Genomic DNA, 16,236 nt, shown 5'->3' on the forward strand with positions numbered 1-16,236 from the left:
TGTAGAGTAATTGTTAGGTATGACAGCAGCATGCCAGGAGAAACACTTGTTTGGTCTTCAAGTTTGCTACCTACATGTCAGATGTTTCTGGGCTGGTTTTGTTAAAATTATAAAACAAATATGCTGTTTATTTATTTTGAGGTGATATCCAATATCAATGACCCAGGAGATGCAGTACCATATACCTTGTTTTAAAGAAATATATTTTGTGTCATGTGTCACACACAGAGAGGATTCCAGGTCAAACAAGGTGAACAAAAGTTTTGGTAGAACATGAAATTGTCAATCTGACATAAATGAATATCATATTACAGTTCAGTCCTTTAACAGATGCTCTTTTCCAAAGCAACTTACAGCAGCTTTTAGGGTTAAGTGCCTTGATCAAGGGCATATCGACCTTGTCGGCTCGGGGATTCCAACCAGCAATACCTTATGGTTACTGGCCCAACACTCTTAATGGCTAAGCTACATTTCACCCTCATATCACCTTAAATACCAATACCTTTACATGTCAATCATATTTACATACGATCTGAACTTGAATATAATTCTACATACATAACTTTTTGATGGGAACAATAATATTTCATTAGTAGGTGTCAGTAATGTGGTCAGGAGATGAAACACTCAATCAGCATTCACCATTCAATCAAACACCTTCTTCAATCTCCTATTGTTTGGCCCAAAAACACACTGCAGCTAGTAATGCTATCCCACCTGTAACAGTTGCTAATAACAAGAGTTCCTTCTCCTCCTCTCTCTTCTCCTCCTCTCTCTTCCTCTCTTCTATTTTCTCCTCCTCCTCTCTCTTCTGCTCCTCTCTCTTCCTCTCTTCTTCTATTTTCTTCTCCTCTCTCTTCTCCTCCTCTCTCTTCCTCTCTTCTATTTTCTTCCCCTCCTCTCTCCTCTGCTCCTCTCTCTTCTCCTCCTCTCTCCTCTGCTCCTCTCTCTTCTCCTCCTCTCTCTTCCTCTCCTATTTTCTTCTCCTCCTCTCTCTTCTGCTCCTCTCTCTTCCTCTCTTCTTCTATTTTCTTCTCCTCCTCTCTTCTGCTCCTCTCTCTTCCTCTCTTCTTCTATTTTCTTCTCCTCCTCTCTCCTCTGCTCCTCTCTCTTCTCCTCCTCTCTCTTCCTCTCCTTCTATTTTCTCCTCCTCCTCTCTCTTCTGCTCCTCTCTCTTCCTCTCTTCTTCTATTTTCTCCTCCTCCTCTCTCTTCTGCTCCTCTCTCTTCCTCTCTTCTTCTATTTTCTTCTCCTCCTCTCTCTTCTGCTCCTCTCTCTTCCTCTCTTCTTCTATTTTCTTCTCCTCCTCTCTCTTCTGCTCCTCTCTCTTCCTTTTGTCTATCTCTCTCTTCATCACTTCCACTATTTTCTTCTTCTCCTGTGTATTCTGCTCACTCCTCCTCTGCTCTTCTCTCTTCATCACTTCCTCTATCTCGTTCACCTCTCCTGCGATCTTCCTCACATGTTCCTGTGCTAGCTTCAAGTCTTCCTCTATTTCATTTACTTTGTTCTCTTGCTTCCTTGCCTCTTCCTTTACCTTTTGAAGATTCTCTTCTCTCTTCTGCTGCTCCTTTTCTATCAATTTATCCTCCTCCTCTTGTCTTGTTCTCTTCTCCACTTTCTTAAACTCCTCTCTCTTTTCTTGTAACTCTTTCTGTCTCTCCATCAAATCTTCTTCTATCCTCTTTACCTCCTCCAGTGACTTCCTCAACACCTCCTCCATCCTCCTCACCTCTTCCTCTCTCCTCTCTAATTTCCCCTTCCTCTCATTTATCTCCACCTTTCTCTTCTCCCTCTCCTGCTCCTCTCTGATCTTTCTCTGAGCCTCCTGGCACCTCTCCTCTAGGTAGTACTCTCCTCCATCCCTCTCCACCATCTCTTCTATCTTCCTCAGCAGCTCTGTGACCTGAGTGGTGTGGACCTCTGGCTTACTGTTGAGAGCATAATACCCTCCTCCACATACACTGATTGGTTGTTTAGTTGTTTCAGTCCTCTCAAAGTCCTCCCATTGCTTCCTGGTTACTTTTTCTCTTCCGGTGAATAACACCATGGTGTAACTCAAGGCCTCCTCGCCAAAGTTTTCCTGGATCCATGACAAAGCATTCCTGTCTTCCTGTGTGAATCTCTCCAGCCTGATAACCAGAAGGAACACGTTGGGGCCTGGAGAAGAGAGAGAGATGCACTTTTCCATTTCCTCATTCAGTTGTTCTTTAGTCAGTGTTGTGTTGTAAATCCCAGGAGTGTCAATCACAGTGATGCTCCTCCCCTCCACCTCTCTTTTCCCCAACACACACTTCCCTGATCCAGTCTCCTCTCTAAACACCTCTCTCCCCAGGATGGTGTTTCCTGTTGCACTCTTCCCTGCTCCAGGCGTACCCAGCAGAACTATCCTCATGTTGGTGGAATCTGTAGTGGGACCAGAGTCTGTTCAAGGACATAAAGCATGTTATGTCATCAAACCTCCTGATTGATCAGTAGACACACAATACTGTAAGGCAATGTGACAGGTATAAACAGGTCAATGTGACAGGTATAAACAGGTCAATGTGACAGGTATAAACAGGTCAATGTGACAGGTATAAACAGGTCAATGTGACAGGTATAAACAGGTCAATGTGACAGGTATAAACAGGTCAATGTGACAGGTATAAACAGGTCAATGAGACAGGTATAAACAGGTCAATGTGACAGGTATAAACAGGTCAATGTGACAGGTATAAACAGGTCAATGTGACAGGTATAAACAGGTCAATGTGACAGGTATAAACAGGTCAATGTGACAGGTATAAACAGGTCAATTGGAAAACATAACCTCAATATAGTTTTTTTTTGTTTATTCACAGGCAACATTTAAATGAACTGCACACTAACACCAAACACTTACCTTTGTTGCATGTTGCCGCCATCTTGTCTTGTGGTCAGATGAGAATAGCTAAAAAAAGTCCAGAAAGTTCCACTGTAGAATCTGATTATTGCCAGTCTTGGACTGCTGGGGTAACAAATGTATTATACACAAAGGTGTCTCACATCTCTCTCTCATCTCTCCTTCCCTCTCTATGACAGCACAACAGCGATTCTGGGAAATCACAGACTAGAAAAGAAGAGGAGTTATGCAGATGAGGTGTTTTACCTGTAGCTATAGCGACCTGTACCTGAAGAAGGGCAGAGTCTAGGGTTACGTACATTCCTGCCATGCCAGTGTCTAATTGGGTAAAGTCAGCACACAGCAGTGATGGCCCTGATGAATCATCTGTGCTTTGTGGTGACTTTAGTGTTAATCTGGGGTTAAAGGAGCAATCTGGGATTGGTACATAAAACAAAGAAATGTAGCGATATTTGACCGACCGGCTCGATTTGGTCTTATGTAGAAACATTTGAAATGATGTTTTTTACATTGGATAAAGGTAGAGACTCAGAGCTACAAAATGGTATATCATACACTGCATTTGAGGGACAATGGGAAAGTAATCCTGCTTTGAAAGTTGATCAACTTGTAAAATCACTTTTGAGAAAATGGCCCTTGAATGTTTTGGTGCACATACTGGAAAACTCCTCTTTGACTACACCCATTCAGAAGTGTTCACACCCTATTAAACTTTAACCCCAGCCATCTCTTTAAGGATTCACATGTGAGGCCATGTACTAAACAACCAAAGATTTCAAGACTAAAGGCTGGTTTATTCTACGGGTGTGTTCGTAAATTTTATCTGGAGTGCCAGAGTGTTTTCTGGGCGTAAACTCAGAGCGTTGTCAGATTGTCCCTTCGTAAATTCAGAGTGTTACGCTCTCGGAGCGTTCAGAGCGCACGCCGGACGCTCTGGCCGAGGAGTAGGGATGATTTGAGCATTCTGACCTAACAACAGCAGTCAAGCACCCAAGCTAACTGGCTAACGTTGGCTAGCTTCCTTGCTACTTCCAGACACAAATGAAAGAACAGCTGACTCTGACCATTTTACTCACCCTAGCAGAGCTGGTTAGGCTGTTTTTATGTTATCCAGAGCGTTGGTGACTGCAACTGTGCTTCTGGAAACAATTTAATTATGCTTTTTTTGCGAACGTTTACTGACACTGGCCATATTCAGTGGGTGTTGAGCCTTCGTGAAAAAAAACCAACAGTGATGGCCCTGATCAATCATCTGTACTTTGTGGTGACCTTAGTGTTAATCTGGGGTTAAAAGAGGAGTCTGGGGTTGGCACCTCAACAACAAAAAATATTAGCTTTAGAATAAAGCCATTTATTCTTGAATAGTCAAACTCATAATTGCATCATGGAGCCGATTCAGACTTAGTAAATGTATCCCTTTTTGACGTGTTTTGGAGAATGAGTTTAGAATGGAGCTCAATGAAAGACACACATATACATACACACACATATATACACACACACACACACACACACACACACCCCCATACACCCAGACCCACACACCCATCCACACACACACACACACACACACAATCAATCAATGAAAGAAAGCTATCAATACAATTGACATATTCAGTTCTTCAACCCATGATGACATTGGTACAGTAGTGTATGATGGAGATAGTAGGAAACAGGGAAAGTTATATCATTAAAACATTTTGTGACTGCCCAAAGGTTACAGTTTTTAACAATCACTTTGGCACTAAGTTCAAAACCTTGTGGTCATTTTTTAAAACTCTAGACATAAAACTCAAAACGGTCATTACTTCTAACACAGGCTGTCCAATGTTCAAAACATTGCATTGTGCATTCATATCTTTAAAGAAACCTTGCACTTGCAGAATCATTGGTTCAAATAACTCATGTATCATGAAATTCCATAGGAACATTCATTTAGATGATCCACACACAAGATACCGATAGTTTCACGGTGAAGTTGTAACGTTTGTCGTCGGGAGACGAGGAAGCGGACCAAAACGCAGCTGGGAGCGAATACATGTTTATTTAACACACTAGAATTAAACATGTACACAAACTCAAGTAAGCACTGCCAATACGTTACGTGCTCAAATAAGGAGACAACAACCCACAAACATCGTGGGGGAAAAGGAACTTAAATGTGATTCCCAATCAGACTTCACAAGCGACAGCTGTCTGATTGGGAAATCACCCCCGAGCCCAACATAGAAATAAAACACAAAGAAAGGCTATAACCAAAACATAGAAAATAAAGCATAGAAATGCCACACCCTGACCAAAATAGCAGAGTTCACCTGGTCAGGGCGTGACAGAAGTTGTTCATACAATCATTAAATATTGTAATACAAAATATGTGATACATGTTTCATTATGCTACTACACGTAAATACATCACTGTAAAAGGACTAGTAGAGAGAATACTACAGACACAGTGGAATCATTGAACAAAATCAGAAAGTTATTGATGAAATACGATAAAATCACAACATTGGTTTCTTTGAATCAAAGCAAAAATAATTAGATACAAAAAAAGAAAAAAACTACAGTAAAACGTCAACTGCAGTGTTTCTCACCTGGCTTACTATAAAAATCAAAACAAAGTTTGATTACTGTACTTCTATATTTCCCTCAACCCTGTCTTGTGGATTTGGCCACAGGTTCTCATCCACATCACAATGGATGTTTTCATTAGCCAAACATCTTGGGAAGAATCTTCGGGCGAATCCAGGCCTGACACTGGTCTGCCGTGATGTCATTGCATGCATCATCCATGGCCTGGAGAAGGGTGGCTTGTTCGTGAGGGCGCCTATCATATACCTTCCACCTCCATGTGAAGAAAAAATCCTCAATCGGGTTAAGGAAAGGAGAGTATGGGGGTAAGTACAGGGTGGTAAATTGTGGATGGGCCTGAAACCATGCTTGCACCATTCTGAGCATGGTGGAACCTGACATTATCCCACACAATGACATAGGTCACGCCATCAGCTCTACAGACCTGATTTAGCTCATCAATGAAGGTTACATTCGAAATCATGTGGCTGCCTGCAACTCAATATATAGAGTATATATTGTAGAGAGCTTTAGTTGTTGTTCGACCAAACATTAGAACGGGCAAGATGCGTAATCTAAGAAAATTTGACCGTGGTATGATTGTTGATGCCACACATGGTGGTTCCTGCATCTCAGAAACAGCTGCCTTCCTTGGATTTTTACGCACTACAGTCTCTAGAGTTTACAGAGAATGGTGCGATAAACAAAACACATTCAGTGAGCGGCAGTTCTGTGGGCAAAGACACCTTGTTAATGAGAGGGGTCAGAGGAGAATGTCCAGACTCATTCCAGTTAACAGAAAGGCCACAAATGCTCAAATAACAGCTGTTTAAAACAGTGGTGTGCAGAAGGGCATCTCTTAACGTACAACACCATGAATAATTCAGGCTCTTGTGGAGGCAAAAGGGGTTCCTACCCAGTACAAGATAGGTGTACCTAATAAAGTGGCCTGTGAGTGTACAGTAATGTCAAATCTGAAAACATGGTCTGGAAAAGTGGTACATGGGACCATAGAAACAGTGTCTGATATTTTATTTTTATTTCACCTTTATTTAACCAGGTAGGCTAGTTGAGAACAAGTTCTCATTTGCAACTGCGACCTGGCCAAGATAAAGCAAAGCAGTTTGACACATACAACAACACAGAGTTACAGATGGAGTAAACAAACATACAGTCAATAATACAGTAGAAAACTCTATATACAGTGTGTGCAAATGAGGTGAGATAAGGGAGGTAAGGTAATAAATAGGCCATGGTGGCGAAGTAATTACAATATAGCAATTAAACACTGGAATGGTAGAATGTGCAGTAGATGATTGTGCAAGTAGAGATACTGGGGTGCAAAGGAGCAAGATAAATAAATAAATACAGTATGGGGATGAGGTAGGTAGATAGATGGGCTGTTTACAGATGGGCTATGTACAGGTGCAGTGATCTGTGAGCTGCTCTGACAGCTGGTGCTTAAAGCTAGTGAGGGAGGTAAGAGTCTCCAGCTTCAGAGATTTTTGCAGTTCGTTCCAGTCATTGGCAGCAGAGAACTGGAAGGAGAGACGGCCAAAGGAGGAATTGGCTTTGGGGGTGACCAGTGAGATATACTTGCTGGAGCGCGTGCTACGTATGGGTGTTGCCATGGTGACCAGTGAGCTGAGATAAGGCAGAGACTTACCTAGCACAGACTTGTAGATGACCTGAAGCCAGTGGGTTTGGCGACGAGTATGAAGCGAGGGCCAATATTACATCCATAGATAATGCAGTCCAATTGGTTCATGTTCCACGGTAATTGGTGTCAATGGATCTCGTTGTCCTGAAACTTTCATGATCTCAACAAGGAATATTGTTTGTCAGTTTCCATAAAACTATGCATTAAGAGTAATGCAACAGTTACTTATCATTTTGATCAGTTGTATCAATTGATAGTTAGATCATTGTAATGGAATGAATAGACAGTCATCTCAGATGTAATGTGTGAATTGCATTTTGAAATGGTAATACTTTGATGTTAAGTTGTGTCATTTTGAACAGGTGATTTTAGTTCAATGAACAAATGATCTTAGCTTTATGTGTATTGTATCCAAGCAATTGGAAAAAGTGTTCGAGTTTTGAAAAATTTGCATTTTGATCATTGGTTGTGAGTTTTGTGTCTAGAGTTTTGAAAAATGACATCAAGGTTCGGAAATTAGTGCCAAAGTGATTGTAAAAAACTGTAAATGCTTTGCATCGTCATCACCCACTGGGCACAGACGTCAGTTCACCGTCTAGCTTTGATTTACATTTGGTTGAGTTGTCAACTAACCGTGAATTAAACGTAAAATCAACAGCAAATGCCAACATGTCATTGAATTTAAGTTAAAAGTTGGGTGAAAAAAATGCCCTCACGTTGATGACTTTTTGGTTATCCACGTTGATTAAATGTCATCACATAGATATTTTTGCTTGAAATGACGTGCAAACGACGTTGATTCAACCAGTGGGCACATGCTCCAGGCTGCAGTAGACTACCTATTTGTCGTGAATCTCCAAGTTTCATCACTGCAAGTTAAAAGGACACACAGTTAAAATGATGCATAAGGTCACAGCATTCCATAAGGTCACAGCATTCCATAAGATCACAGCATTCCATAAGGTCACAACATTCCATAAGGTCACAGCATTCCATAAGATCACAGCATTCCATAAGGTCACAACATTCTATAAGGTCACAGCATTCCATAAGGTCACAACATTCCATAAGGTCACAGCATTCCATAAGGTCACAACATTCCATAAGGTCACAACATTCCATAAGGTCACAACATTCCATAAGGTCTGTCACGTCCTGGCCAGTATAAGGGTTAATTAGTATTGTAGTTTGGTCAGGACGTGGCAGAGGGTATTTGTTTTATGTGGTTCAGGGTGGTGTGTTTGTTTAAAGGGTGTTTGATTTAGTATTTCCGGGTTTTTGGTTGATGGTCTATGTTTATGTATTTCTATGTGTAGTCTGGTGAGTGTGTTTCTATGTTGTGTTAATTGGGGTTGGGACTCTCAGTTGAAGGCAGGTGTTGTCTATCTGCCTTTGATTGAGAGTCCCATATATTAGGGTGTGTTTGTGTTTTGTTATTTGTGGGTGATTGTTCTGTGTTGAGCCTTATGCCTAGCCAGACTGTTTTTGTCGATCGTATTTCGTTTTGTTATTTTTGTATGTTCATTTTTGAAAATAAATAATCATCAAGATGAGCATACACATACCTGCTGCGTTTTGGTCCTCCTTCACCGACGACAACCGTGACAAGGTCACAGCATTCCGTAAGGTCACAGCATTCCGTAAGGTCACAGCATTCTGTAAGGTCACAGCATTCCGTAAGGTCACAGCATTCCATACTTTACTGTGGGAAAGGGGCACTTGTTGGTAGCCATGAATTTTCTGTTTTTTTCCATGACTGGTTTCACATTTGTCTCCAGCAAGCAGAAGGAAAATTCATCTAAAACAATTTCTGTTTGTATTTACAATCCCCTTCTCCAAACAGATTAGAACCTACTCATTTACCTAGCTTACATTGTACATATTTTTTTTACAACATTTTACTAATTTATTAGATGCTCTTATCCAAAGCGACTTACATGCATACATTTTCTTACTTCTTACCAGCTCTTATTAATAGTTCTTAACAATTTATAAATGACAGTGCATAGATAATATAGATAATATAGATAATATAGATAATACATGCGCGGGTGTTATTTCTATCAGAGAAAAGCAAGGAGATGGAACCGACAGGTTCACTGGACCTTATTCATGGTTTCCTATCGCCTAAAGATGGTGGAATTATTAATAAATTAAGTCAAGTTAAGAATACAGCATATCTGTAGACACACCCCAAACCAACACCAGGGGGATATTCATTACGCCGATTCCTAAATAGAAACTGAACGAAATGGGGAGGGACCTACTTGAATTTGTCCAATAGAAACTCTTGTTTTAGTTGCAAAATGGCTGGCACATGTGTTAACCCATGCTTAAGTTTAAGGTTTGCTCTGGCACCCCAATGGTGGAACAAGCTCCCTCATGACGCCAGGACAGCGGAGTCAATCATCACCTTCCGGAGACACCTGAAACCCCACCTCTTTAAGGAATACCTGGGATAGGATAAAGTAATCCTTCTAACCCCCCACGCAAGAACAAGAGAGATAATAAACATGTTTTTGACCAATAATGCTATCAGGCTCAGAGAACTACAAGCCAACATTATTGGTGACCATGCCATTTTCAATAATGTCCATCAGGTCTCTCAGTCAACACTGGCACGCATCCTGAAAAGACATCAGGTTCAAATGAAACAACTTTATCGAGTGCCTTTTGAACGGAATACAGAGAGGGTCAAACGGCTGCGGCATGAGTATGTGGAGGTTTGTATTGTTCACTTTAGCACTGTGATGTTGCATACTGCACACATGACTTTTTTACATTGACTGTATACTAGACCTATCCTGAACTACACAATCTTGTCTTTCACTGTATTTCCGGGAGTTTTGCAGATGGATGCTGAGGAAATCCTGCATGAATTCATATATATTGATGAGGCACGGTTCAACCTCACAAAAGCAAGAAGGAGAGGCATAAATATAATTGGCCACAGGGCTATAATCAATGTCCCAGGGCAACGTGGGGGTAACGTCACCCTTTGCGCTGCCATTTCACAGCATGGGGTTCTCCTCCGTCATGCCAAAATGGGCCCTTACAACACACCTCACATTCTCACATTTTTGGACCGATTGCACCACATCGTCACAGCAGGTAATGAAATGCACCAGATGCAATACACTGTCATCTGGGACAATGTGTCATTCCACCGCTCTGCTTTGGTCCAGAACTGGTTTCAACACCATCCACCGTTGACAGTACTATACCTTCCACCATACTCTCCGTTTCTAAACCCTATGGAAGAGTTTTTCTCTGCATGGTGGTGGAAGGTTTACGATCTCCAGCCCCAGGCTCAGGTACCCCTCATTCAGGCCATGGAGGACGCCTGTGACCAAGTCCACGCCGCAGCTGTGCAAGAATGGATTTGACATTCAAGACGGTTCTTCCCGCGTTGTCTTGCTAATTTTATTTATTTTTTATTTTTATTTTTTTTCACCTTTATTTAACCAGGTAGGCTAGTTGAGAACAAGTTCTCATTTACAATTGCGACCTGGCCAAGATAAAGCAAAGCAGTTCGACAACATACAAAAACACAGAGTTACACATGGAGTAAAACAACATACAATCAATGATACAGTAGAAAAAAATAAGACTATATACAATGTGAGCAAATGATGTGAGATAATGGAGGTAAAGGCAAAAAAAGGCCATGGTGGCAGAGTAAATAAAGTAAAACACTGGAATGGTAGATTTGTTATTTGAAGAAAGTTCAAAGTTAAAATATAAATAATATGGTGCAAAGGAGCAAAATAAATAAAATAAATAAATAAAGTAGGGGAAGAGGTAGTAGTTTGGGCTAAATTATAGATGGGCTATGTACAGGTGAAGTGATCTGGGAGCTGCTCTGATAGCTGGTGCTTAAAGCTAGTGAGAGAGATAAGTGTTTCCAGTTTCAGAGATTTTTGTAGTTCGTTCCAGTCATTGGCAGCAGAGAACTGGAAGGAGAGATGACTAAAGGAGGAGTTGGCTTTAGAGGTGACCAGAGAGATATACCTGCTGGAGCGCGTGCTACAGGTGGGTGCTGCTATGGTGACCAGTGAGCGGAGATAAGGGGGGACTTTACCTAGCAGGGTCTTGTAGATGACCTGGAGCCAATGTATTTGGCGACGATTATGAAGTGAAGGCCAGCCAACGAGAGCGTACAGGTCGCAGTGGTGGGTAGTATATGGGGCTTTGGTGACAAAACAGATGGCACTGTGATAGACTGCATCCAGCTTGTTGAGTAGGGTATTGGAGGCTATTTTGTAAATGACATCGCCGAAGTCGAGGATTGGTAGGATGGTCAGTTTTACGAGGGTAAGTTTGGCAGCATGAGTGAAGGATGCTTTGTTGCGAAATAGGAAGCCAATTCTAGATTTAACTTTGGATTGGAGATGATTGATGTGAGTCTGGAAGGAGAGTTTACAGTCTAACCAGACACCTAGGTATTTGTAGTTGTCCACAAATTCTAAGTCAGAACCGTCCAGAGAAGTGATGCTGGACAGGCGGGCAGGTGCAGGCAGCGATCGGTTGAAGAGCATGCATTTAGTTTTACTTGTATTTAGGAGCAGTTGGAGACCACGGAAGGAGAGTTGTATGGCATTGAAGCTTGTCTGGAGGGTTGTTAACACAGTGTCCAAAGAAGGGCCAGAAGTATACAGAATGGTGTCGTCTGCGTAGAGGTGGATCAGAGATTCACCAGCAGCAAGAGCGACATCATTGATGTATACAGAGAAAAGAGTTGGCCCAAGAAGTGAACCCTGTGGTACCCCCATAGAGACTGCCAGAGGTCCGGACAGCAGGCCCTCCAATTTGACACACTGAACTCTATCAGAGAAGTAGTTGGTGAACCAGGCGACGCAATCGTTTGAGAAACCAAGGCTACTGAGTCTGCCGATGAGGATGTGGTGATTAACAGAGTCAAAAGCTTTGGCCAGGTCAATGAATATGGTAGCACAGTATTGTTTCTTATCGATGGCGGTTACGATGTCGTTTAGGACCTTGAGCGTGTCTGAGGTGCACCCATGACCAGCTCTGAAACCAGATTGCATAGCGGGGAGGGTGCGGTGGGATTCGAAATGGTCGGTAATCTGTTTGTTGACTTGGCTTTCGAAGACCTTAGAAAGGCAGGGTAGGATGGATATAGGTCTGTAGCAATTTGGGTCAAGAGTGTCACCTCCTTTGAAGAGGGGGATGACAGCAGCTGCTTTCCAATCTATGGGAATCTCAGACAACACGAAAGAGAGGTTGAACAGGCTAGTAATAGGGGTTGCAATAATTTCGGCAGATAATTTTAGAAAGAAAGGGTCCAGATTGTCAAGCCCAGCTGATTTGTAGGGGTCCAGATTTTGCAGCTCTTTCAGAACATCAGCTGAATGGATTTGGGAGAAGGAGAAATGGGGGAGGCTTGGGCGTGTAGCTGTGGGGGGTGCAGTGCTGTTGAATGCAGTAGGGGTAGTTAGGTGGAAAGCATGGCCAGCCGTAGAAAAATGCTTATTGAAATTCTCAATTATTGTGGGCTTATCGGTGGTGACAGAGTTTCCTATCCTCAGTGCAATGGGCAGTACTGCACTGGAGGTGTTCTTATTCTCCATCGACTTTACAATGTCCCAGAACTTTTTAGAGTTTGAGTTGCAGGAAGCAAATTTATGTTTCAAAAAGCTAGCCTTGCGTTTCTAACTGCCTGTGTGTATTGGTTTCTAACTTCCCTGAAAAGTTGCATATCGCAGGGGCAGTTCGATGCTAATGCAGAACGCCACAGGATATGTTTGTGTTGGTTAAGGGCAGTCAGGTCTGGGGAGAACCAAGGGTTATATCTGTTCCTGGTTCTAAATTTCTTGAAAGGGGCATGCTTATTTAAGATGGTGAGGAAGGCATTTAAAAAAAATAACCAGGCATCCTCTACTGACGGGATGAGGTCAATATCCTTCCAGGATACCAGGGCCAGGTCGATAAGAAAGGCTTGCTCGTTGAAATGTTTCAGGGAGCGTTTGACAGTGATGAGTGGAGGTCGTTTGACCACTGACCCATTACGGGTGCAGGCAATGAGGCAGTGATTGCTGAGATCTTGGTTGAAAACAGCAGAGGTGTATTTAGAGGGCACGTTGGTTAGGATGATATCTATGAGGGTGCCAGTGTTTGCGGCTTTGGAGTTGTACCTGGTGGGTTCATTAATAATTTGTGTGAGATTGAGGGCATCAAGCTTGGATTGTAGGATGGCTAGGGTGTTAAGCATGTCCCAGTTTAGGTCACCTAGTAGCACGAGCTCTGAAGATAGATGGGGGGCAATCAGTTCACATATGGTGTCCAGAGCACAGCTGGGGGCAGAGGGTGGTCTATAGCAGGCGGCAACGGTGAGAGACTTGTTTTTAGAGAGGTGGATTTTTAAAAGTAGAAGTTCAAATTGTTTGGGTACAGACCTGGATAGCAGGACAGAACTCTGCAGGCTATCTCTGCAGTAGATTGCAACACCGCCCCCTTTGGTCGTTCTATCTTGGCTGAAAACGTAGTTAGGGATGAAGATTTCAGAGTTTTTGGTGGACTTCCTAAGCCAAGATTCAGACACAGCTAGGACATCCGGGTTGGCAGAGTGTGCTAATGCAGTGAATAAAGCAAACTTAGGGAGGAGGCTTCTAATGTTAACATGCATGAAACCAAGGTTATTACGGTTACAGAAGTCATCAAAAGAGAGCGCCTGGGGAGTAGGTGTGGAGCCAGGCACTGCAGGGCCTGGATTCACCTCTACATCCCCAGAGGAGCAGAGAAGAATAAGTATGAGGGTACGGCTAAAAGCTATAAGAATTGGTCGTCTGTGACGTCCAGAATAGAGAGAAAAAGGAGCAGGTATCTGGGGGCGATAAAATAGCTTCAAGGTATAATGTACAGACAAAGGTATGGTGGGATGTGAATACAGAGGAGGTAAACCTAGGCATTTAGTGATGATGAGAGAGATATTGTCTCTAGAAACATCATTGAAACCAGAAGATGTCATAGCATGTGTGGGTGGAGGAACTGAGAGGTTGGATAAGGTATAATGAGCAGGGCTAGAGGCTCTACAGTGAAATAAGCCAATAAACACTAACCAGAACAGCAATGGACAAGGTATATTGACATTAAGGAGAGGCATGCTTAGCCGAGTGATCAAAGGGTCCAGTGAGATTCAGACAGCTAGCCGGGCCATAGGTAGCAAGCTGGTGGAAGATGGAGGGAGGTCTGTTTTTAGCCACCTCGTGCGTTTCCGTCTGTGGATTAGTGGGGTTCCATGTGGAAGGGGGGACCAGTCCAAGTTGGCAAAATAGTTAGTTATAGTGGCCCAAGAAAAGTGTCCGATAGACCTATTCAGATCGCAGCCGATAAGACAGCTAACGATTAGCGGGCAGCAGAATGGGCGATCAGGTTACGTCGCGACGGAGGGGCCAGTTGGATAACTCCCTCGGGCAGATAACGTCGGTGGTCCAGTCGTGAAGGCCAGATGGGGCTCCGCATCGGCAGTAAAACGGGTCCGGATAGGTGATTGTAGCCCAGGAGACACTTCAGCTGGCTAGCCCAGGAGTGGCTGACGGAACTCTTCAGCTGGCTAGCTCCGGAATAATGTGTGTTAATTCCGGGACCGACGTTGCCAGTAGTCACTCAGGTAGCAGCTAGTTAGCTGCAAGATCCAGGTGTAAATGTCCAGAGCCTGCGGTAGAAATCCGGGGAAAGGAGAGAGAATAGGACCGGTATGCTCTGGTCTGAGTCGCACTGTACAAAGACTGGCGATAGCTTTTCGAGCTAATGGATATCTGATGACCGCTAACCGTGGCTAGCTGAACTCCAACGTTAGCCAGTGAAAATGGCTAACCTCTGGCTAGCTTCTGTTGTGGATTTCAGACTTGAGGTAAATAATACTTTCATTTTTTTTTTAAATTGGTGAGGCGGGTTGCAGGAGAGTGCTTTGAGGTTGAGTTTTTAGAAGAAAAAATGTAAAAAGATATGCAAAGAAAAAATATGTAAATATATATATATACACGGGACACGACAAGAGGAGGGTAAAGGACGTCTGAACTGCTACGCCATCTTGGAATGAGGATGTTGCTTGTGATTTTGATGAAATTCTCTGGCCAGATCCAACTAGGTGAAGAGATAATGTATAGTATGTTTACTGTAGTATTTTCTGCATAATATTGTCAGTTTTTTTCAGATTATTTTTTATGTTGTTATTTACTGTAATTGTAACCTGTTCTGGATACAGTATTTTACGTTTGTCTGTTTGCTGAGCTAACAGTGTTATGCACACTACTGTAGTAGCATGAAAACTGGGACATGTTTTGTTGTGATTCTCCATGTTGACATGTTGACTGATGTGGCTATATGGAGAGAAATCAATGATATTTTCCTCAGTCTGCAGCATTGGTCTTGTGTAGTGTTTGTATAGTTGCACTTTCTCTGTGTACTTCATTTACAGACAATTAGACTTGCTAAAAGTGTTTTAGGTTAGCAACAGCAGTGTGTAACTGGTTCAAAAAGATTGAAGTCATATGAAATGTGTTTCGTTTGGGAACAAAATATTGCTTTTATGAAGTAGTGTATAGTTTTGACAAAAGTTTTCCATTTAGCAAATGATCTGAAGTGTTGTGCTACTTTGGTGTAGGGTTGTGCTAATTGTGTGTAGTGTTTTGACAAACCGAGCCCTGTTTTCAAAATTGTGCTTAAACAATTGAAAAAAACTATCAACACAATAGGGTTGAGGACATGAACTACATTAAAACACATTTGGTGTTGAAGATGATTGTAGTCAACAGAGTGTGTTCAAATAAACAATATGGCGGAACTCATTATGAAATAACACTGGAGGATACAATGTTTGAAAGTAAAACAGTTTAATAGAAGGAAGGTTGGGGACTGGTTCAAAGTTCATGTAATCCCATCAACATACAACAGGGGGCACCATCCAACTCTTATAACTGAACAAGCTTCATCACTACTGATAACAGACTATTGGAAATGTATTTTCAACATCATCTGCCATGCCTGTAAAATGCAATTACATTTTATACAGTCAGTTCTAATACTTTAGTGGAGGCCTCTTTCAGGGCAGGTAAACTAGCGGTTAAGAATGTTGGGCCAATAACACAGAGGTCTCCGG

General features: G+C 42.4%; 1 protein-coding gene across 1 annotated transcript; it reads right to left on the reverse strand.

Annotated features, from left to right (window-relative positions):
• Window positions 1-1,270: 1,270 nt before the first annotated feature.
• On the reverse strand, window positions 1,271-3,065 carry LOC115178410 (golgin subfamily A member 6-like protein 6; the record flags this gene model as incomplete). Its single annotated transcript, XM_029739588.1, has 2 exons — window positions 2,885-3,065; window positions 1,271-2,424 (listed from the first exon to the last, which is right to left on the reverse strand). Coding segments are annotated over exons 1-2 (1,176 nt in total), but the record flags the coding sequence as incomplete, so codon positions are not given.
• Window positions 3,066-16,236: the final 13,171 nt, after the last annotated feature.

This window comes from Salmo trutta, chromosome 38, assembly GCF_901001165.1.
Source record: "Salmo trutta chromosome 38, fSalTru1.1, whole genome shotgun sequence".
Classification (NCBI taxonomy): Eukaryota; Metazoa; Chordata; class Actinopteri; order Salmoniformes; family Salmonidae; genus Salmo; species Salmo trutta.